The following is a 21,706-nucleotide window of genomic DNA, read 5'->3' on the forward strand; positions in this document are numbered from 1 at the left end:
AGCACTAAAAATATGTTAGTTTGCATGTGACAAATCTAGAGAATAAAGCTGTGTAACCTTTTGAAATACATAACTGACAGAAAATGTACTCTAGATTATATTTTCATTTACAGCATTGCACAAGAAGGGTGTTTATTTTTCTCAAGAGACTGGAAATGTGGGCATCCGTGAAATAAGTTTATAAGCAAAATTCAGAAACATTCTCCCATTGAGAGTATTATTATTATGAATAATATTTACCCATGAGACAAGCAGTTAAGCATATTTTGATATTCATAGAAATATTTTGAGCTGAATGGAAGCACAGCATGAAATAGGGAGGTTTCAGGAATCACACAGAAGAAGAAGAAGAAAAAACTTTAGAAAGAGGACCCATAATTTGGTGTCATTTTAGTCTGTTTACTCAAAAGTGTAAATGGGAGCTCAGCCCTGTACTTCTCAAAAAGGGGATAACTTTTGAGTTGCAGAAACTGATATGCCTTTTTGTAAAAGGATGTTTAAATACAATGAAACAGAAAAAGAAAGTTCTTATAAAAGAGAGCATCATCCAAGTATGAAATGAGCTAAAATTTGAGTTTGAGTTTGGAGGTGTGAAGCTGCTCAAAATCCGCAATGAGGAGAGCTTTGGGTTCAAAGCTGCACACTAACAAAATGTTTTGCATCCTTTTCAAAAATAAATTAATCTTAATATTCATTGATTAAACTCAACTTACAACACCACCCAAACTCTAGAACATGGGAGTTGCATCAAAGGCTTCAGGGTGGCTCTGCTACAGGAGAAACTTGTGCTCCTGGATATTTTGATGGCTTTCTTAGGACAAAAAAAAAACAAAAAAACAATGATATTCAGCTAATGACCTTACCCAGAAGTTAAAATTTGAGAAAAGATGTCCTTTAACAACAAAACAACCCAAAACACACGTGACGAGTTTGAGGACAACAAAGAAAACAGGTGTGGTCGGTTCCACGAAAAACAACATTCAAGAATATAGACAGAGTGAATCATCTGTACTTCAATGCTTTACTGCTAATTCCACTAAATTCTAACCATATGCAGCTTCTGAGTTCACAGAAAAAATAAGAAAATTTTAAGAGAGACTAATTGATACCCAGAACAGCTATATAACCTTGATGTTCTTATTTTGGCATTAAACAGAAAAGTCAGTTTGCTACCAGGGTGTCTTCAAAGAAATGGTGACTTAGCATTTTTAGTAAGTACTAAAATTGTTAGCATTTTGTGTTCTTTTTCTAACAATTTAACACCTGAATCTCTAATTGTTGGTTAAAACCCTCTTCTAAAAATGGCTTCAACGTCTGCCTATTAGGAAAGGGAATTTGAAAAGAGGTTTCAGCAGATGAGTATAGCATTAACAAGACAAAGAACTTTCCAGAACACTTGATTTTGTGTGGCTGTTGTGTATCAGTGGCTTCGTTTGTTTGTTTTTTGAGGGGTTTCTGTCTGGGCTGAAAAAGCAGAGCGAATAGAGACAGGACGGGAGGGGCCAGGAAATGCACCCTGTAACTCCCCTTCTGATTGGTCGCTTGATTTTCAGGGGATATTTGTCCGCGCTGTGATTGGCTAATACGCTCGCTGCCTGGTGTGCAATTGGCTGAAATCACCACGGCGTATGTGGGCTGAGAAGTGGACGCTGCAGTTGGTTCCTGGCTGTGATCGGAGAGATTGAAGGGAAGGGGCCGGGCCCATAGCGGGGAAATGGCGAGTATGGTTCACGAAGACGGGCGTGGAGGGGCTACAGAGAACTCCGAGCCGCAGGGACCGGGCCGGGGCGCGGTGAGGTGGGGTCCACAGCACGCCGGTGCTCAAGAACTAGCCAACTTGTACTCGCCGGGTGAGTCGATCCTCTCTGCTCCGCCTTTTCGTAGCTTCGGTTCTGCCGGTTGAAATGTGACATAATGTCTGTTTTTTTTTTGGCTCGTGGCAGAAACAAACAAACAAACCACCAAAAGAGCGGGTAAATAATAAAAACAATGGAGAATGCTCATCGACCAATTATTTTGAGCTTTGGGCTTGTTGGTTTCACAAAAGAGATCATGTGAGCTGACCTGACATTTGGAGCATCGGACAGACAGAGGTTACAAAAGCCTCCAGTCATGCTTTAGGCTGGGATTCAATGATAACCTTTCAGATCGGGGCAGCTGTTTTTCAGGACAGCCTCTCCAACAGCAGTTGCATCATTCAAAAGTAATGCCAGAGATTGTTGTGAGGTTTGTCATTCGCGCCCTTAACACAACTTCCATCAACAGTGAAGCCCACTTTCCTCTGTTGTGATTTGACGTTGGGTTGAGCTGGCCTTCCTGTCTACAGTGGTTTACATTTTAACCCCTGATTGAAGAAATGTGACCTAGTTTTGAATTTTCACAGCAGAAATGGGCATTCCAGCAGCTGCATGACACAGACAGAGAAATGTTGTTTCGCTCTTACTGAGGGTTTGCAGTTTTATTTTTAGTCTGGATGATAAGTGCAGCTGGAAAACCTGACAGACCCCCCCCCCCAATGTCTGTTCTTTCCCTCCTAAAAGGCAAAAGGCTTCAGGAATGGATCAGCGTCGTGCTTTGCTTCTCTCTTATGGCCTTCAACTTCATTCACCTTCTTGCCAATTTCCATTTGGGACACTCGTGGTCCATCCTGCTGGCCATTGGTGAGTAGTTTAATTCTGAAATCACATCATGCCACGTGGTGGTGATTTGTGTGCCTTCAAAAACTCCTTTTTTAGTCGCAGGAATACTCACTGCCGACTTTGCATCCGGAATGGTTCATTGGGGGGCTGACACGTGGGGATCTGTTGACCTGCCCATCTTTGGAAAGGTGAGTTCCTACTTTGAGCTACGTTCACGCCACACTCAGCAATGCACATCCTCTCACATTCAGGCAAAGCTACACAAGTTCTTGGACTCTACGTACAAAACACATAGCCACTGAACGTGGGTTGCCAGTTAAACCAGGTCTAACTTTGACCAGGCAAGGACTCTGATTTGATAGAAATGCAGGGAAACTCATCAAACTCCGTGTAGCGGGTTTATGTGGTAAACATAGACATGGTGACGAGCCTGACAACTTCTGTGTTTGTTTTTCAAGTAAAGATAAACCAAGGCCACTCTCCTGACATGATGGTTATCCATATCCGCTGCTAGCAATGAACTGAACGATTTTGTTTTGTGCACAAATCACGACACTTGCACCGCTTCGGCATTTCGCACCAAGCCTCTTTCAACTGCAGGTGTGCTAGTATGCCGTAGGAAGAAGAAGCCCCTCCCTGCTTTTCCAGTGTGAACACTAGGGGTTGTGATGGGTGACTGACCTCACGATGGAGAGACACCATCATGATTCCACGCCCCCGCCCATTGCGAGTCGACATCATAAGCCGCGGTTACATGTGCAAAATATCTTGATCGGATCAATAGTCGGATTAGAGTCCAACCGTGTACATGGGCCCAGAAAAACTTTTTCCGTTTATAACAAACGTTCAAATGGGGCACACTTTCGGTCGGAATAAATCATTCGCAGATGCGCAGTAGTCTTTGAAATACCGGAAGGGGAAATGAGTTCCGCTGGGGAGCTACATACAGATATATGGCAGCTCCGTAATATACTAGATGATCTTCTAAACGCGCTTTTATTAATGTTACGGTTATTATGAAGCGCCTGTTCGCTTATCATTTTAATTTTAATCCGTGTGGTCAGTGCTTTTTCTGCTGAAGAACGGAGCTGGAAGAGGCCAGGGCTAGAGAGGCTAACACGGGCTAACAACATTTAGCCTTGGATGAACATAAAATCCATGCGGGAAATGCTGCAATCTGCATCCTGGCTGCACGAAAACATATGGGAATAACATCAGCCTTTTATTTTGTCGGGACACGACTGGAAACACAAATCCACGTGATTGTTTGAGCATTTTCTAAGGACTGAGTGACATTTCTGCTACACACAGCGCTGTGTGAGCTGGCAGTCCGAGCTCTGTCCGGTCACACACTTTAACCGGAAGACCCGGTTCTCCTGAGTTCGGCAGCTTGTTCAAGTAGAGCTGCGGGACGTGTCACAGTCTGAAGTCTCCATAACATAGCGCACACGTTACAAAGCATCCTCCCTTCCCTTCAAACACAAAGTGCGTCTGCTCTGCTCAGAGCCACGGTCGCTCGCTCCACCTGACTAATCAAGTGCGGGAGCGGACTACTTCTTTTCTATTTTATTTTGTTTATTTATTTTTGTTAAAGTCACTTCCCTCAGTTTATACTGGATCATCACGGATGAGTCATTTGTTGGGAAATAAAATAAATGAAGTAATAAAGTAAAATAACAAATAATAATGATATAAAAACAAAAAATTAAAAATACCCCCCCCGGACGATATCATCGTCCATCCCAATGGTTTACTGCAAACATCGTCAACTAAGAGACATTGCTCAACCCTAGTGAACACCATGTGCTATCAAATGCCTGGTGTGGACTGTACGTTAAACCGCCACGCTTTTGAAAGGCTTTCCACTTCACCAATACATATACTCTCCTGCAGGCTTTCATACGCCCCTTCAGGGAGCACCACATCGACCCCACGGCCATCACGCGCCATGACTTCATCGAGACCAATGGGGATAACTGCATGCTGACTCTTCTCCCTCTTGCAAACATGGCCTTCAACTTTCTCACCCTCTCCCCTGGTAAGTTTTGTATCAACAAAAGTGACATTATTGCCACCCTGAAGAAGCTGTAACCTGAACCAATGTGTTTCTTTAAAAATAATCCTTCAGAGACACGAAACCAAAATAAATAATACAAAAATACATCTTCTTTCTGTCTCCTTTCAGCTGAGATTTACCATAACTACCCGTGGTACTGCTACTTGTTTGCACTGGCCATTTTCGTGACTCTGACCAATCAGATTCATAAGTGGTCTCACACGTACTTCGGCCTTCCCCGCTGGGTGGTGTTCCTGCAGGACTGCCAAATCATCCTGCCCCGCAAGCACCACCGCATCCATCATGTCTCCCCTCATGAGACGTACTTCTGCATCACCACTGGTTCGTCTTGAACACATCAGGCTTTCGATAAAACAAAATAACAAAAAAAAAATCGTCATTATGGTGCTAAGTTGATATCGAGTTTATGTTTTTTCCTTTCCGTAAAGGTTGGCTAAACTATCCCTTGGAGAAGCTGGGTTTCTGGAGGTACTTGGAGGATCTCATTCAAGGAGTGACGGGAGAGAAGCCCAGGGCGGATGACTTGAAATGGGCCAAAAAAGTGAAGTAACAGAGCAGGCTTCTTCATCCTACCTCAGAAGACTCTGACTATTGTCCATGCTTCCGCCAGCCCTCATCTCTCTTTTTGTGCCACTTAAACTGTTATCCAAACGGTTTCTGGTGCCATAGCTTTAAGTTTTGCACCTTTTCTGTCTGCTTCTTCAAATGACAGCTTTGTTCCAAATTTCCATTGATCTCACACAAATGTTTTAAGGCTGCAGTACCTTCTTTGAGCATCTAACATGACAAATAGCAATGGGTGTTCTTTTTTTATGGTAGCGTAATTGGATACACTAATTCAGATCACCTGCCAGAGGATAAAACCATTTCCTTAAACCCCCTAAAACTCAAACAAAGGAAAGGGCACCTGGGAAAAATAACATCTTTTACTTTCCTCTACTGTGTTTACAGTGGATCAGTTTCTTATCTTCACAAAAGCTGTACTGATTTGTAAATAACAATACCAGATTAATCAAAGTGAACACCTGAAGGTCAAATAAGTTAATGGCTGTTACATTTGCTCTCGCCTTGCACATTTTGGCTTAGTTTGACAAGCTCTAGATACTTTTTTTTTTTTAGGGTGTGATGACAAGATGGCCTTAAATAGTAGGAAGCGTTTTCCTTTTTAAAATGATCGATCTTTTGTAAGCACCGCCAAGGAATTTGCGCTGTACAGGGGAAGAATCAGAGCTTCTTTGGAAACACCCAGGAATAAAGTGACATGCAGAACTGGAAGGAAAAAAAGACTGCATTTAGTTGTTGCTTCTCAGCCATCAGATAATTTGAGTACATTTGCTCAAAAACCTTTGGGGACTTTTCTGCAAAGCACTTCATGGCAGACATGCAGCTTCTCAAAAAAGAGGTGCATGCATTTTTTTTTTTTGCCAAGTTGCCTTAACACACCATAAATGCAGTAGTGAGGTTAGGTTTTCTTTAGCCGCACAGGTCCATGTTGCATTCAAAACTCTTGTGTCTCTGTTTCTCTGTTCTAAAGTTTTGTGCCAGCCGTGTGAGGCATCAGTGTCCTTGTGTCCTGCCGTTTGTTTTTTTTAATTGTGGGAAATTGACTGTCAGAGTGTAACATTCCTGATCTGTGACGTTGTGTACCTTCTTGGTATCAAGGCAAAGAGATTTTATGATGTTCAAAGGGCTTCAATGAAAGCTGACGATCCAGAAGTTTCTCAGTCATAGATTAAACAGTTTTTTCTTGGTTCTTTTAAAGCTTAAGCCAGTAAGTTGTAAATGTATTGTACTGCTAGTTGCTATGCATTGTATGTTTGAAAGCCCTTAATTATGTCTTAATTCATCTGCTTTGGTTAAATGCCTTTCTTTTTCAATAGTTTACACGTATTTGCTTAGTTAAAAAAACGGAGTTACAGAGAGTGGCCTAATTAAACACGATGCATGCGAAAATTAACTCTAGTGAAGATGTCACTTGCGCAGATGGAAGGCGTGGATGCGGCTTGTGTAGGCTATGCGGCGGCATTCCTAGATCAATCTGCTTTCTATCGGATTTGGCCAAATGTTGCCGGGTTTCAAATGCCAACATCTTCATGAAACCCCTGGGAAAATAGTTTGGGATTTGAATCAGTTTTCTGAGTTGAAGCACACAATGAATGGTTATTCTTAATTTGTAGAGACAAGGTTACTTTTTCTGTTACATAATGAATTCAAACTGTGTCCGTTTGGTTTTTGCTGTAGGGCAGCAGTAGTCTAGCACACTGCCGCTGGTGCAGTCGAGGACTGTGGGAGGATTATTTGCGCTTAATCATGTAGTTTAAATTTAATAGATTCTTGCATTTGCATCACACCCAACAAAGCCCCCCCCCCCCCCCCCCCCCCCCCCCATGTAGCTGTTTGTGATCAGTATTAGGGAAGATGCTTAGACGGCTATGGGCCCCTCTCTGAAAAGGAGCTTTGTGTTTGGCTCTGCTTTGTTGTCTTAGAGAATTTTAAGGTTATTTGTTCTCATGTTTGCTGAGAACATTGGTCAATAGGTGTAAGATTAAGCTTAAAAAGTACCAACACAGGGTAATCAACTAAGGAGACTAGCAAGTTAAAAAAAATGCATACTGAGCTCAGAAGTATAAATGATAACAATAACCCTGGCTTGAAGGAAAAATGTGCTTTAATTTCCTTTTTTTTTCACAGGTGTTTTGGTGTAAATCCCGCACAAATAAATTTATTCTTCAAATTTCTCAGGATTATGATTAAAGTGGTTAAAGTAGAATTAACTAAATTTGGAGAAAAGCCACATTATTTGTAAATCTTAATAAAATATTGATTATTTTTAAGTTGACTGTAAATTAGTTTATCAGACTTCTGCTAGCTCATCAGCAGTTTATTCTCTTAGCTGTCAGTCCTTACAGTTAAATGTGGTTGTTATTATAAAGGAAAAGCTAATTTGGGCATTTTAACTTCTGTTTTAAAATATGAGCTCTGGTAGCAGTTTTCATAATTTTTGTGCAGACATCGTGTCGGGTTTGTGGAAAACCTCTCCTGTGATCCTCTGACTTTTAATGGAACTGCCTTAACATTCTGTTGATTTGTTTTTCTATTACTTCCCAAGGATGTAGGACAAATTGCTCTTTATGGGACGGTCACTTTTTCTAAGGCAAGACCCACATGTTTGTTGTTGCTTATAATTGCCAGTGGTTATGGAGTTTTAGCTATCAAAATAATGCCTCAATGCCTTCTTGTTGCCTTCTACTTGGGAGGCTTACAATGTATATAAGAAATTGTATTTATAAATAAACTAATGCAGAACCTTCTGTGATTATTTTGTCTTTTTTTTGCATTTAGAACAAGGCAATATTGTTAGCAAACAGCACACAAGATAAAAGTATTGAAAGAAGGTACAGGGTGGATTTGTGTTCAAATGTGTACTGACCATAGAACAAGCATTTAAGAGAAATTGTGTAAGGTTCTTTGAGCTGTAACATGCCGTACTGATGTATTAAAGGAAGTGCACAACTTACAACTTCATTAACAAAAAACAAAGGAAGTATAAAAACCTACATTTCTGCTTTCAAATTAAATTCTTACAATGTGAAATGAATTCAGACAATGCACCTAAAATCTATATTCACCATTGTCAAAGTAGCAAAACTACAATTTTGCTAAACCAGTAAAAAACATTTAACTTAAGAATCCAAAAGTGATTGGCAAAACATTTAATGATGGTTGTGTTTGTATGATTATTTGTTTCACCAATGCTCCTTGGCATTGTAAATAAAATATATATATAAATATATCCTTAAAAAAACATGTTTTTTGCGCTTTTAAATATGTCTCTGTTGCAATAAACATGTACGTGTGAAATAAGCATCCGAACGGAGGATCTTCCACGCTAACATCAGAGAATCGATTCTGCTATTGACTAATATTTATTGGGTTGAATTTTGAAGAACACAAACAAATAGTAAAATGAAAAAAAAAACCAGTTCTAAACCAATGTAATGACTTTTTCAATATAATCTTAGAAAAATATCAATCTGGTTTTAGGATAAACAGAGACACCCCTGGTTAAAATAGTTAATGATATTAGATGTAACCTGGACTGTCAGAAACTCCTGGTAATACCGAATCTGAGTGCTGGGGTAGCTATGGTGCACTGGGGTTCTGTCCTCTTTTCTTATCTACTTCTCCCCTCCTTCTCTCTCTATTCTCGATTATTATTCATCATTTAGTTCTCCATGCCTCTGTTTGGAGCAGTGCTATTCATGTACTGTCCCTCAGTCAGGGGCAATTACCGATTCGAAGCCCATCGAGACGACTGTTGTGAATTTGGGCTAAATAAATGAAACTGAATTGAGTTGAATTGAGTGCAGCATTTAACACAACAGTATTTATTTTAACAGGCTAAGAGGTTTGGGCATTTCTGGGACTGTTCTGAAGTGGTTTTATTCCTATCTCACAGATCGAGGATTTTATGTAAGTATAAGGTCTTTGAAATCAATTGTGGGATTCCCCCAAGGTTTAATATTAGGCCCACTACTTTTTAATCTATGTATGCTGCCACTTATCAGTATCTAGCCACAGGGGTTGCAAGCAAGTAACTTCTGTGCCGGTCCCAAGCCCGGATAAATAGAGAGGGTTGCGTCAGGAAGGGCATCCGGCGTAAAAATTGCCAAAATAACCATGCGAATCATCCACAACACTTTAGACATACCGGATCGGTCGAGGCCCGGGTTAACAACGACCGCCACCGATGCTGTTAACCTACAGGGTGTCGGTGGAAATTTGACTACTGTTGGTGGAAAAAAGAGGGGAGGCAGAAGGGTCCGTGGCCAGAGAGAGAAGGGAAAAGGCAGGAACATAGGTTTGAGAATAGGGACTCTTAACGTTGGCACAATGACAGGGAAAGGCAGAGAGCTGGCAGACATGATGGAGAGAAGGAAGGTAGATGTACTGTGTGTGCAGGAGACAAGGTGGAAGGGCAGCAAGGCACGTAGTATTGGAGGAGGATACAAACTGTTCTATCATGGTGTTGATAGGAAGAGAAACGGGGTAGGAGTGATTCTGAAGGGGGAGTTTGTAAACAGTGTTCTAGAAGTGAAAAGAGTCTCAGACAGGATGATGAGCTTAAAGTTAGAAATCGAAGGGGTGATGGTGAATGTAGTCAGTGGGTATGCGCCACAGGTTGGCTGTGACTTAGAAGTGAAGGAGAGATTCTGGAGTGAGTTGGATGAGGTCATAGAGAGTTTTCCCAGAGGAGAGAGAGTTGTTATTGGAGCAGACTTTAATGGGCATGTTGGTGAGGGCAACAGAGGTGATGAGGAGGTGATGGGCAGGTTTGGTGTGAAGGAAAGGAATCTGGAGGGACAGATGGTGGTGGACTTTGCGAAGAGGATGGAAATGGCTGTAGTCAACACTTACTTCCAGAAGAGAGAGGAACATAGAGTGACATACAGAAGTGGAGGTAGGAGTACTCAGGTGGACTACATCCTATGTAGACGAGGTCATTTGAGAGAGGTTAATGACTGCAAAGTGGTGGTAGGAGAGAGTGTAGCCAGACAGCACCGCATGGTGGTGTGTAAAATGACTCTGGAGGTCAGGAAGAAGAAGAGAGGGAAAACAGAAAAGAAGACCAAGTGGTGGAAGCTACAGAATGAAGAAACTTGTGAGGAATTTAGGCAGAAGTTGAGGCAGGTCCTGGGTGGTCAGGATGAGCTTCCAGAGGACTGGGAAACTACAGCAGAGATTATCAGGGAAACAGGTAGGAAGGTGCTAGGTGTGTCATCTGGAAAGAGGAAAGACGGTAAAGAGACTTGGTGGTGGAATGAGGAAGTACAGGAATGCGTCCAGAGGAAGAGGTTGGCTAAAAGGAAGTGGGATGTAGAAAGGACTGAGGAAGGTAGACAGGAGTACAAGGAAGCGCAGCGTAGAGTGAAGAGAGAGGTGGCAAAGGCCAAACAAAAAGCTTACGATGAGCTATATGACAGGTTAGACACAAAGGAAGGAGAAAAGGACTTGTACAGGCTAGCCAGACAGAGAGACAGAGATGGGAAGGACGTGCAACAGATAAGGGTGATTAAGGACAGAGATGGAAAGGTGCTAACAACCCAAGAGAGTGTACAGAAAAGATGGAAGGAGTATTTTGAGGAGCTGATGAACGAGGAAAATGACAGGGAAAGAAGGGAGGAAGATGTGGTTGTTGTGGAGCAGGAAGTAGCAGAGATTGGAAAGGATGAGGTTAGGAAGGCTCTGAAAAGGATGAAGAGCGGAAAGGCCGTTGGTCCTGATGACGTACCTGTGGAGGTATGGAAGTGCCTAGGAGAGACAGCAGTGAAATTTCTAACAAGGTTGTTCAATAGGATTCTAGAGAGTGAGAAGATGCCTGAGGAATGGAGGAGAAGCGTTCTGGTCCCGATCTTTAAGAACAAGGGTGACACGCAGAACTGCAGCAACTATAGAGGAATAAAGTTGATGAGCCACACAATGAAGCTGTGGGAAAGAGTAGTGGAAGCCAGGCTTAGGAAGAAGGTGGAGATCTGTGAGCAGCAGTATGGTTTCATGCCCCGTAAGAGCACCACTGATGCCATTTTTGCTTTGAGAATGTTGATGGAAAAGTACAGAGAAGGTCAGAAGGAGCTGCATTGTGTGTTCGTAGATTTAGAGAAGGCGTATGACAGGGTGCCGAGGGAGGAGCTGTGGTACTGTATGAGGTCGTCTGGAGTGGCAGAGAAGTATGTCAGAGTAGTTCAGGACATGTATGAGAGAAGTATGACGGTGGTGAGATGTGCTGTAGGTCAGACAGAGGAGTTCAAGGTGGAGGTGGGACTACACCAAGGATCAGCTTTGAGTCCTTTTTTGTTTGCTATGCTGATGGACAGGCTGACAGACAAGGTAAGACAGGAATCTCCCTGGACAATGATGTTTGCGGATGACATTGTAATTTGCAGTGAGAGTAGAGAGCAGGTGGAGGAACAGCTAGAGAGGTGGAGGTTTGCTCTGGAAAGAAGAGGTATGAAGGGTCAGTCGTAGTAAGACAGAATACATGTGTCTGAACGAGAGGGATCAAGGTAGAAGCGTTAGGTTACAGGGGACTGAGGTGAAGAAGGTGCAGGAGTTTAAGTACTTGGGGTCAACAGTTCAGTGTGATGGGGATTGTGGAAAAGAGGTGAAGAGGCGAGTGCAGGCAGGTTGGAGCGGTTGGAGGAAAGTGTCAGGAGTGTTGTGTGACAGAAGAGTGTCAGCAAGACTCAAAGGAAAGGTGTACAAGACAGTGGTGAGACCAGCTCTGCTCTATGGGTTAGAGACGGTAGCAGTGAGACAGAGACAAGAGGCTGAGATGGAGGTAGCAGAGATGAAGATGTTGAGGTTCTCCTTAGGAGTGACCAGGTTAGACAGGATAAGGAACGAGTACATCAGAGGGACGGCTCATGTTGCCTGTGTTAGCGACAAAGTCAGAGAAGCCAGACTGAGATGGTTTGGACATGTTCAGAGGAGGGATAGTGGATATATTGGTAGAAGGATGTTGGAGATGGAGCTGCCTGGCCGGAGGGCAAGAGGACGACCAAAGAGGAGATATTTGGATGTCTTAACAGAGGACATGAAGTTGGCTAATGTTAGGGTAGAAGATGTCCATGATAGAGTGAGGTGGAAAAGGATGATTCGCTGTGGCGACCCCTGATGGGAAAAGCCGAAAGAGAAAGAAGATGCTGCCACTTATCAGGAGGTATGGCGTTTGTTTTCACAGGTATGCTGATGACATACAACTCAACATTGCAGTGTCTCCTGACAACGAAGAGTCAGTCAACGTTCTTTTAAATTGAATTTTAGGCATTAAGTAATGGATGGCAGATAACTTCCTGCAGCTCTACCAGGACAAAACAGAGGTTTTAGTGATCGGTTCTGAAGACAAGACAGAGATTATTTTATCCAAACTAAAAAAATTATAAAACTTCTCGGTGTGTGAGGAACCTGGGTGTTATTTTTGACTTTGAAATCTCTGAAACTCTATTTTCCTCACAGGGATCCCCCACATCAGTGACTGACCGTTCTCAGTGAACAGGAACGCTGCAGAGGGATCTTCCAGGTCTAGCTGTTCGCTTAGATCTGAGGGGTCCTGTGGTAGCGTAATCTGTGAAGTGGGGGGGTCACTGGTGTGGACATGTCCCCAAAATGTTGCCTCCTCCCTTCAGTTCAAAGCCAGATTTCTACTGTGCATCATTTTAGTAATTCATTGTATGCTTTACCATGGTGTGCATACAGTATATGTGTGTGTGTATATGTGTGTGTGTTGTGGACATTGTATGGGTATACATATTTTTTGTCTTGCTATTGGGTGTTATCATTCGATTATGTTTTTATGCAAAGCATTTTGAGTAACACAAGTTGGAAATGTGCTATACAAATAAAGTTTGATTTGATTTGATTGACAGTTTATTTATTTATAGGTAATACAAGAGTCTAAGCTGTATGTAGAAGCTTCTGATGCTTTACATAAAAAATATTTGCCTAGTGTTACTCTAAATAATTCAAATAGATTTTTTTAAATTCTTGTAGTTAAATTGTAAAAGGGGATTACTTTTCTTCTGTCAGCCGATATCATCATGAAAACTGAACTGTAACACAGAGGTCCATCATCTTCTCACCCACTACTCAAGCTACAGAGAAACAACAGTTCTGGAGAATCTCAAGTACAAAACCAGCTTTTTATATACTTTTTGCCACTAAATCAAATGAATCAAATATTCACATTCAATTTTGAATCAATCATTTCGAAACAGTTTATTTTTTCTATTTTTGTTTTACAATAATTCACAACCACAGAAATACTCTCACTATTAAACATATACTTTTGGAACTACAGGTTTACTTCTGGTACATGTTTTAAAAGTAGATGCTACTAAATAAAAGAAAAAGAACAAAGAAACACTTTAAGAATGTCTGACAGCCACTGGTGCCATCTTTAAAGAAGTTGTGAAGGAACCAAAAGAAAAACAGGAAATGAGGTCAGTTTCACATCCTGTCACAATAACGAAATAGCTCATTTTAAACCGACATTTTCTCTAATGGTGTACAGAAAACGTCAGAGATATTTATTTCAAATGCACATTACTTTGCTGTAAACCAAATTTTAGAAATATATTTCAATTTAATTTTCAATTATATATAGTGAAGTAGAACCAAATGTTTCATTTAAATATATTTTATCACACTGGAAATTGTAAATACACTCCCCCCCCCCCCTATATTGAGTAATATTAGTCTGATTAATGTGTAATGATTAGTTATAATATTTAAAGTGTTATTAATCACAGGTTAGTGAATAGATTTAAAATATGATTTTTGTTTTTCGTGTTTGGGTGGAAACTGTTTTACATTTTTTCTCTTTTAAGAAAAAGACAAAAAGGATGCTTCGCGTTTCTGCCTCGCGCACGCACGCACGCACGCACCCCTGGCCACAACAGCAAAATCACGTGCGCGCCCCCGCTGTGCAGCGACAAGATGGCGCTGGCCGCCGGATCAGGTAAATGACTGAGTCGTTTAGCGGGCAGAAGAAGCTGTTGTCGAATTCTCCGATCAAATAGTGTTTGCTAGAAAGCTGTGAAACTTCGCTCGGACGCTGGTAGCACACATAGAGGGGAGCTATGTGAAAAGGGCAGACGCTTAAAGCAATTCTTAAACGACACCGACTAGAAGCCATGCCCCCCCCACGTTCGTTACTGGCTCGAAGTTAAGATGGATCGTTTTTCATCGTGTGCCAATTTAGCGAGGCTTTAGCTATCTTTTCACGGAAACACGCAATGCGGGATTCTGAACCTCACTGTTGCTGCTGTATTGTGAGATTTGGGGGGGATTAGTTGACGCAGAAATCGGATGTCACAAAGCGGATGTGTTGCTCAAATGTCACCGTCATCAGTTGTGGCTGCATCCGCGTTCAAACTGCCCGCATAGCTGTTTAACGTCAACACACGGCTCTGGGTGGTGGTGGTGGTGGTGGTGGTGGTGGTGGGGGGGGGGTGTCTCTGACTGCCCTCCCCGTTGATGAGGAGGCAGGGCGGCTCTAGTTAACGGCTTCGCCCCGGTGTCTCACTGCAGAGGCCAGGTGATGCGGCACCGTCGCCGCCCGCAGAAACCCCTCCACACACACGCACGCACCCTCTCCACAGTGCCTCTTCATTCACGCAGTTTCCTTCACTTCCAGATACAGCTCCGCCGAGGGATGTGCACGCTCATCCGCGTGACGGCTTTCTTGTGTTTGTCCACAAACAGGCGTGAAAGTTCCCCGCAATTTCCGTCTGCTGGAGGAGCTGGAGGAAGGACAGAAAGGTGTGGGTGACGGAACAGTGAGCTGGGGCCTGGAGGATGACGAGGACATGACCTTAACGCGGTGGAGAGGGGTGATCCTAGGTCCTCCAAGGGTTAGTGGCACCACCTTAACACCTCAGTAAAAACTGAGCTGCAAGCTGTTAAAGAACTAAGCCAGAAGGGGAATATGACTAGTATGTGACTGAAGGAGCTTAGCTTCCACCCTGTCACACCTTAGACATTCTTCCTCCAAGAAGTAGTTTGCCATCCAAATGGCAGCTGAGATTTTTGCCTACTAAGGAGTTTACATCGTACTTTGCAAGTGTGGTATCATTTTAAACACCCACTCCGATGAAAATTGTGCTTTTAACATGTTCTCGTTGTTCAGATGATGGAGAACATATATAAAGAAAATTAGGCTTATAATTGCATTTCTAAGTTGGAAAAATCCTGTAACAGTGATATAGGTGCAATAGATTTGTTAATGTCTGCATTTCCATTATTCTGGGCAATTATCTGGGTCAAAAGTGTACGACTGGATAGCTCTGATATTGTAGCTAGCTGTAAGCTAGCGGTAGAGCGTGTAAACAAAGGGATAATGGGAAATAAAGGCAGGGCTCCAGACTAAATTTTTTTTTTACTAGGAGCACAGTGGCCCCCAACTGAAAATTTTAGGGGCACAACCAGAAAATTTAGGGGCGCATACCGTAAATCAACATTCTAACCAAATCTACTCATTTCCACTGTATTAAATAAATACTTTAATAATAGATGCAGAAATTACAATGTGTTGTTTCAAATTCAGTGTCACATTTTATTCTGCACTTTTGAAGATGCAACAACGAGGTAGACAACAGCACCATCACTGTCATGACAGTACAAATAGCAAACAAAATACCATAAATTTAGAATTAAAAAAATTTATTAGTAACAAAGTGATTACAGTAGTAACCTTTCGGTCATTTCACAGTTTCAAACAATACTTAAATGTATGTAAATATTAGGGGATGGAAATTCATGTTGGCGACACCAAATAGGTGCAGCCAAGATGCACAATAATTGAGATCACACAGATGGACGCAACACTGCACAGATCACCTGGTGTGAGACATATTTTTGTTTTTGCTCTAACATCACCTGTCAATCAAAACAAAAATATCACCAGAAAGGGGCGGAAGCAAGACCCCAACCTGAGCGAACGCAGCTGGAAATTTAGTACTGAACTGACTGAAAGCTGCCCTACAGACTACAAAACAATGCATTATGGGACATGTGTCCTGATGGGTTTTTGTAGTTCACTGATCAATTAAAATAATTTAAAAAACAACTGATTAAAAAAAGGCTACATCCATTACAAAACATTAAAATAATTATAAAAGATCTAATATCACTGATCATACTTAGGGGGAGAGGCATATTAAAACTAAATTGAATGTTAAGGACAACTCCTAATTCCTGTTCTCCTTCAGTCTCGCTGCAGCTTTGCGTTCATGGCCCCCCCCCCCCGCGCGCTGGTTCATCTTAAACACGTCTATTGTTGCATTTTCCCCGCCTGTTTTAAATCGTGTTGTCGCTCACACGTGTTTAATGTTAGAGCCCCGTAAGCTGTCACGCATGTAGGTGTGGGACATTTATGCTCCTCAGCTGACCATCTCCCGCAGGAGCGGTGTGCTACCGTATAACACAGCCGTGCATGAGAGCCGTGGTTTGCTTCGCGAGTTTGAGACCCCTGCTGTAGACTCTGGCACTGGTACACTAGCCGCAGGTCTGAAGGACGAATCAATAGTTCGCTTGCTCATAGCTCAGACGCACATATCAGGTTGTGATATTTGTCTCAGTTTCCTTCCCACAGATGTTTACGCGCACTCAATTATCTCTAGGCCCCGCCCCTCCACATATTTTAGCCACACGCAGTGACCTTCCCTATTCTTCTCACACGCATTGGCCGCCTCAGGCATCGCTCAAAGACACGCGAGTGTGCGCTCGCGTGTGCTCCAGTCTCATGAGTATTCGCGCGAGTGTGTGTGTCTGTCTGCGTGTGTGTGCGCTCGCGTCTCATTGAGGATTTCATTGCTCATTTCATAGATCATTGACGTGCCCCTTCCACGTTTAATGTATAAAAAATACGGAGGGTGGGGGAGGTAAATTTACCGGTAGCACATGTAGCACACTCTCAAATTTTGGTCGCAAAATGCGACCAAATGGTCGCAGTCTGGAGCCCTGAAAGGGAAGGCTTACTCCATAACAACGATCCGGCCCACAACTCAGATGCAAATTTCTGACAAACTCCTTTGATTCAGTTGAAACTAAGCCCTAGAAAACAATAAAGGTTGTTTAAAATTGTCGGCTAAAACGCCTTAATCATAATGAAAAGACCCCTGGGGACACTGCAAATGCATCAAAAGGTAATCGGAGTGAGATTTTAAGTACTTCACAAATATTTCTCTAATAGAAGTAAAAGAGTTGTTTCTATAGTAACAGGGTAAGCAGACGTCTCCCATCAGAAGGACAAGTGGATCGATTCCCATATATCACAGTGGCATGTCAATATGTCCTTGGGCAAGGCACTGAACCCTCAGTTGCCTGGGGCAGCTTAGGTTAGACAGCACCCATACAGTATGTAAATGTGTAGACCAAGAACTGGGTAAATGCACTTAAAAGTGCCAAGAGTTTAACATAAATGTTGGACTTTTGTGGATTTTTCAACCATGATGTGCTATTTAAAGACCCACTCTGATGAAAATAGTGTTTTTGGTGTTTTTAACACGAGGCCTTTCTCTGAAGAGTGATGACGTGTATAAAAAAAAGGCTTAAAATTGCCTTTCTGAGTTTTTCTTTATTCAAATCGTTGTGAATGAGGAGCAGACGAGCTGTCCGAGCTGGGATCTGTCAGTTATCTAGCTTGAGGCTGTGAGGGACTTTAAGGTAGCGGGAGGGCATGTAAACAGAGAGCTCTCAATTATGAAGGCTGGGAATGGGGGGCAGGTTAGCCTGGCACAACTCAAAGGTGAAGATTTAATGGCCTAATCCTGCTCTGCAGAAAATGACACAATTTTTTATTTATTTATTTATTTTTGGCTAAACACGTCATAGTCATAATTAATAGACCACTGGGGATGCTATTGAAAGAGCTCAAAAGAGGATCAGAGTGGGACTTTAAACTTTTCTGTCCTGTACTGAAAATGTAACGTCAGATCTCCCTTAGTTTTCTGTCAATAAAAGTATTTCAGCGCTGCTGCTTTACAAACATCAAGTCTGTCTCTGAGATTTCAAAATCTTGTCTCAGGCACTTTAAAGTTTTTTTGGGTGGTTGTAAAGTCAAAGCTAAACTATAAAAGCACAACACTTTATTATGGCACATGCAAATACAAACATTTTTCTGCAATCGCCTGTCGATGCTGATATTGTACCGATGTATACACGATCCACATTTTACAGAGGTATTTTAAATCATAAATCTACTTAAATTTTAAGGATTATTACTTTCTTCCTCTTTACACAATCCCACCAGTGTCACCAGCATGTCATTCCATCCTATGCTGTGATTGGTTGGTTCAGAGAGATGAATCTAGTGATAGAACTGACCAACACATTTTTAAAGAGTAATGATATTTCCCCCAACAGGTTCCTGTGCTGCTGTTATCAAAATGAAAGCCTTTGTCCTCTGCTGATGTTCTGTGTGGTCTCCTCTCCTCTGTTCACAGACGAGCTATGAAAACAGGATGTACAATCTGAAGGTTGAATGTGGGCCCGGTTACCCAGAGTCTCCACCGTTTGTCAGATTTGTGACAAAGATAAACTTGAATGGTGTGCACAACTCCAATGGTGTGGTATGTAAATCTTCCAAAAGTCATGCTTTTGTTTCCTGTAACACCCCAACAGTTGTCTGCTTGTGTTTAAATGTTATGATTGTTTGCATATGTTTCTTTCCTGATCAGCATGTTTCTGTTGTGTCAGAGATTACAGTGGTGTTGAAAAGGGCTGTCGGGCTTTAGCTCTAGCTAGTTGTTTGGTTCTGAATTCACCTAATATATGGCTTTCCAAAACGACTATTTATCGGCTATTTTTGACGTGGCCAGCTTAGCATCTCTATTTTTATTTTGAACTTTTTTCCTCTTTCCTGTGTGCATGTCTGTGTGTAATCAGCCCTTCCTAAACTGTCTGTTGTTAGTTAAAATAAAGTACGTCAAGTTCAGCGTTACAGATGAGGTCATTGACGGGATCACACTCTCACCTAAAATAGATGATAAAGTCACAACACGTCAACGACTTTTGTAAAGGGGTACACGGTGGTGTTGTGGTTAGCGCTTTCACCTCACAATGAGAAGGTTGTGGTTCAAAAAACCAGTTGGGTTCTTTCTGTGTGGAGTTCAAAATCTTCTCATGCAGCATGTCTGCAGGAGAAGATGGGTTAATTAATTAGTGTCTCTAAATTGTCCGTAAGTGTGTGGCCCTGCAGCAGACTGGCAACCTGTTCAGCTACAGCTGGGCGATATGGCCTAAAAATAAAATCTCAGATTTTATTACAAATAATATGTCAGATTTTATTAAAAATGAAATCTCAGATTTAATTTTTTTTAAATCAGAGATTTCTGATTTTTTCCTTATTCCCCCCCTACTTGAGGAAAGCAATAAGTACAAACTTATTGCTGCGTCGTAAAGGAATACCGGTACAAGTAATAATTACAAAGTAATATTCTTTATAAACAAATAACAGTAACAACGATCAGCATGCTGCACGTGTGTGTAAGAGGAAGAAGCTTGTGCCACGCGAGAATGACTGAGAGCGTGCACAAGTGTTGGGGGTGAGCGTGCAAATGTTGCAGCGTGGGGTCTCTTCCTCCACGTCTGTGGCAGCAAACCCCTACCAGTTCCAAACAACAGATGATTTTATTCCTTTCTTGGGAACAAGCTTCCCACTCTCACCGGCTTGCTGTTTCGTGTGTGCTACGATGTTGTTGTTTTTTGCTTGCCATACCGCTGTGTGAAACTAACGGTACGGAAGCTCTGGGAGCCAAAAATGCGCCATTACACAAAAACTCGATTTAGTCATTTTTGAAATTGCCCGTAACAAAAAATTCGAATTAATTCATTCAATCGATTTTTTTTTTTTTTTTTTTTTTTTTTTTTTTTTTTGCCCAGGCCTATGTTCAGCGTGTATCCCGCTTGTACCCAACAGTTGGGATAGGCTCCAGCAACCTTGTGACCTCCCCCAAAGGGATTCAGCAGGTTCTGAAGATAAATGGATGGACTTGCGAGACTCAAAAACTCTTGTTCAAAACGGCAACTAGCATCACATTTTCTTGACTTCTTTTGTTCTCACAGACATGTAGTGAATTTGCCCTCGTTGCTCCTTTTGAAGAGCAGTTGATGGTACTGCTGTGCTGACCTCCTATGTCCACAGAAGACCCCTTCAACACAGGGGCTGTTGCTGTTGACAGCAAAGTAACACACCCTCTTTACACTACCTTAACTCTTTGACTGATGTGGAGAAAAGCAGCTTTGTGCTAATATGCAACACTTTCCATTAATAAAGTTAAAAAAGGCGCCAAGCTTGTTTTTCTCTGCACCAGAATATGTTGGAATTACATTAGTTGCATAAAGGGTTAAAGAGTTACGACAGAGGTGTCAGACTCCTGGCCTTGATGGCCCTGCTGGTTTTTTCAGAAATCCTGCCTTATCTGCCGCTGATTATCTGGATCAAGTGTGGTTAGCCAATAAGGAGCTTCAGTGGCAGGTTAGTTAGAAAACATGTAGGACACTTGCCCTCGACGCCTGCAGTCTGACACCTGTGAGCTACGGTACTTCAAGGATCGTCCTGTGTTAATCCTTGGGTTAACCATTCAGTCTTTGAGGCAGTACTTCTTAAAGGCATTCCAAACAGAAACTGTCACAAACTTCTCTTGTAGTGGATCCTAACTTGCGTGATCCGAGGTGCTGTTTTATTTCAAATGATCTGACAGAAATGCAGAAAAAACCAAAAGGCAGATCAAAAACCAGCATTTCTGCATCACATGAAAAGCAAAGTCAGCAGGTTGTTGAAGAAGGATTGACATTTGGTTTGACAAGGTTTTTTACTGACCAGTTTGTCTCCTTGTATAACAGGTGGAACCATGCAAGCAGGAACAACTTCCTGTAATTTCTGTGCGTTTCTGAAAGCTGACCTCTTTGTGTTTGCAGGTTGACATGCATGCAGTGACTGCTCTGGCCAAGTGGCAGAACTCCTACAGTATCCGCATGGTGCTGCTGGAGCTCAGGCGGCTCATGACCTGCAAGGAGAACATGAAACTTCCTCAGCCGCCAGAGGGCCAGATCTACACCAACTGAAAAACTGTTGCTGTTTTTGCCTCTACTTTTTTCTCTTCTTCCTTCCGTCTGACTATCCTTCCTCTGTGTTTTCGCTATCATCCCTTTCATTTGCGACACTCCACTTCTCACCATCAGACATAGCTGAAGACCAGTACAGTCAGACCTACATTTACATACACACTCATCCGCATGCACACACACACACACACACACACACACATTCCATGGTGGCCATTCCAGTTCCTGCCCCCTCCTCTTTTTCATCTGTGGCCCTCTGTGGACTCACTCTAGAGATGATCATTTGAAATCTGTACATCTTTTTACTTTTTGTTTGTTCAAAAATGCGGATTGTACATTAACATAAATAATCTTACTGAGTGTT

The 21,706-nt window shown here is 42.2% G+C and overlaps 1 protein-coding gene across 1 annotated transcript; it reads left to right on the top strand.

Annotated features, from left to right (window-relative positions):
• Positions 1 to 1,658: 1,658 nt before the first annotated feature.
• On the top strand, positions 1,659 to 21,706 carry LOC101171992 (transmembrane protein 189). The gene is made up of 8 exons (XM_004070867.4): positions 1,659 to 1,850; positions 2,541 to 2,660; positions 2,736 to 2,827; positions 4,533 to 4,677; positions 4,825 to 5,037; positions 14,980 to 15,128; positions 18,720 to 18,845; positions 21,196 to 21,706. The coding sequence occupies exons 1-8, from the start codon at positions 1,715 to 1,717 to the stop codon at positions 21,340 to 21,342; spliced, it is 1,128 nt and encodes a 375-aa protein (XP_004070915.1). The 5' UTR covers positions 1,659 to 1,714; the 3' UTR covers positions 21,343 to 21,706.

The sequence above is a fragment of the Oryzias latipes genome, chromosome 7 (genome assembly GCF_002234675.1).
Source record: "Oryzias latipes chromosome 7, ASM223467v1".
NCBI lineage: Eukaryota > Metazoa > Chordata > Actinopteri > Beloniformes > Adrianichthyidae > Oryzias > Oryzias latipes.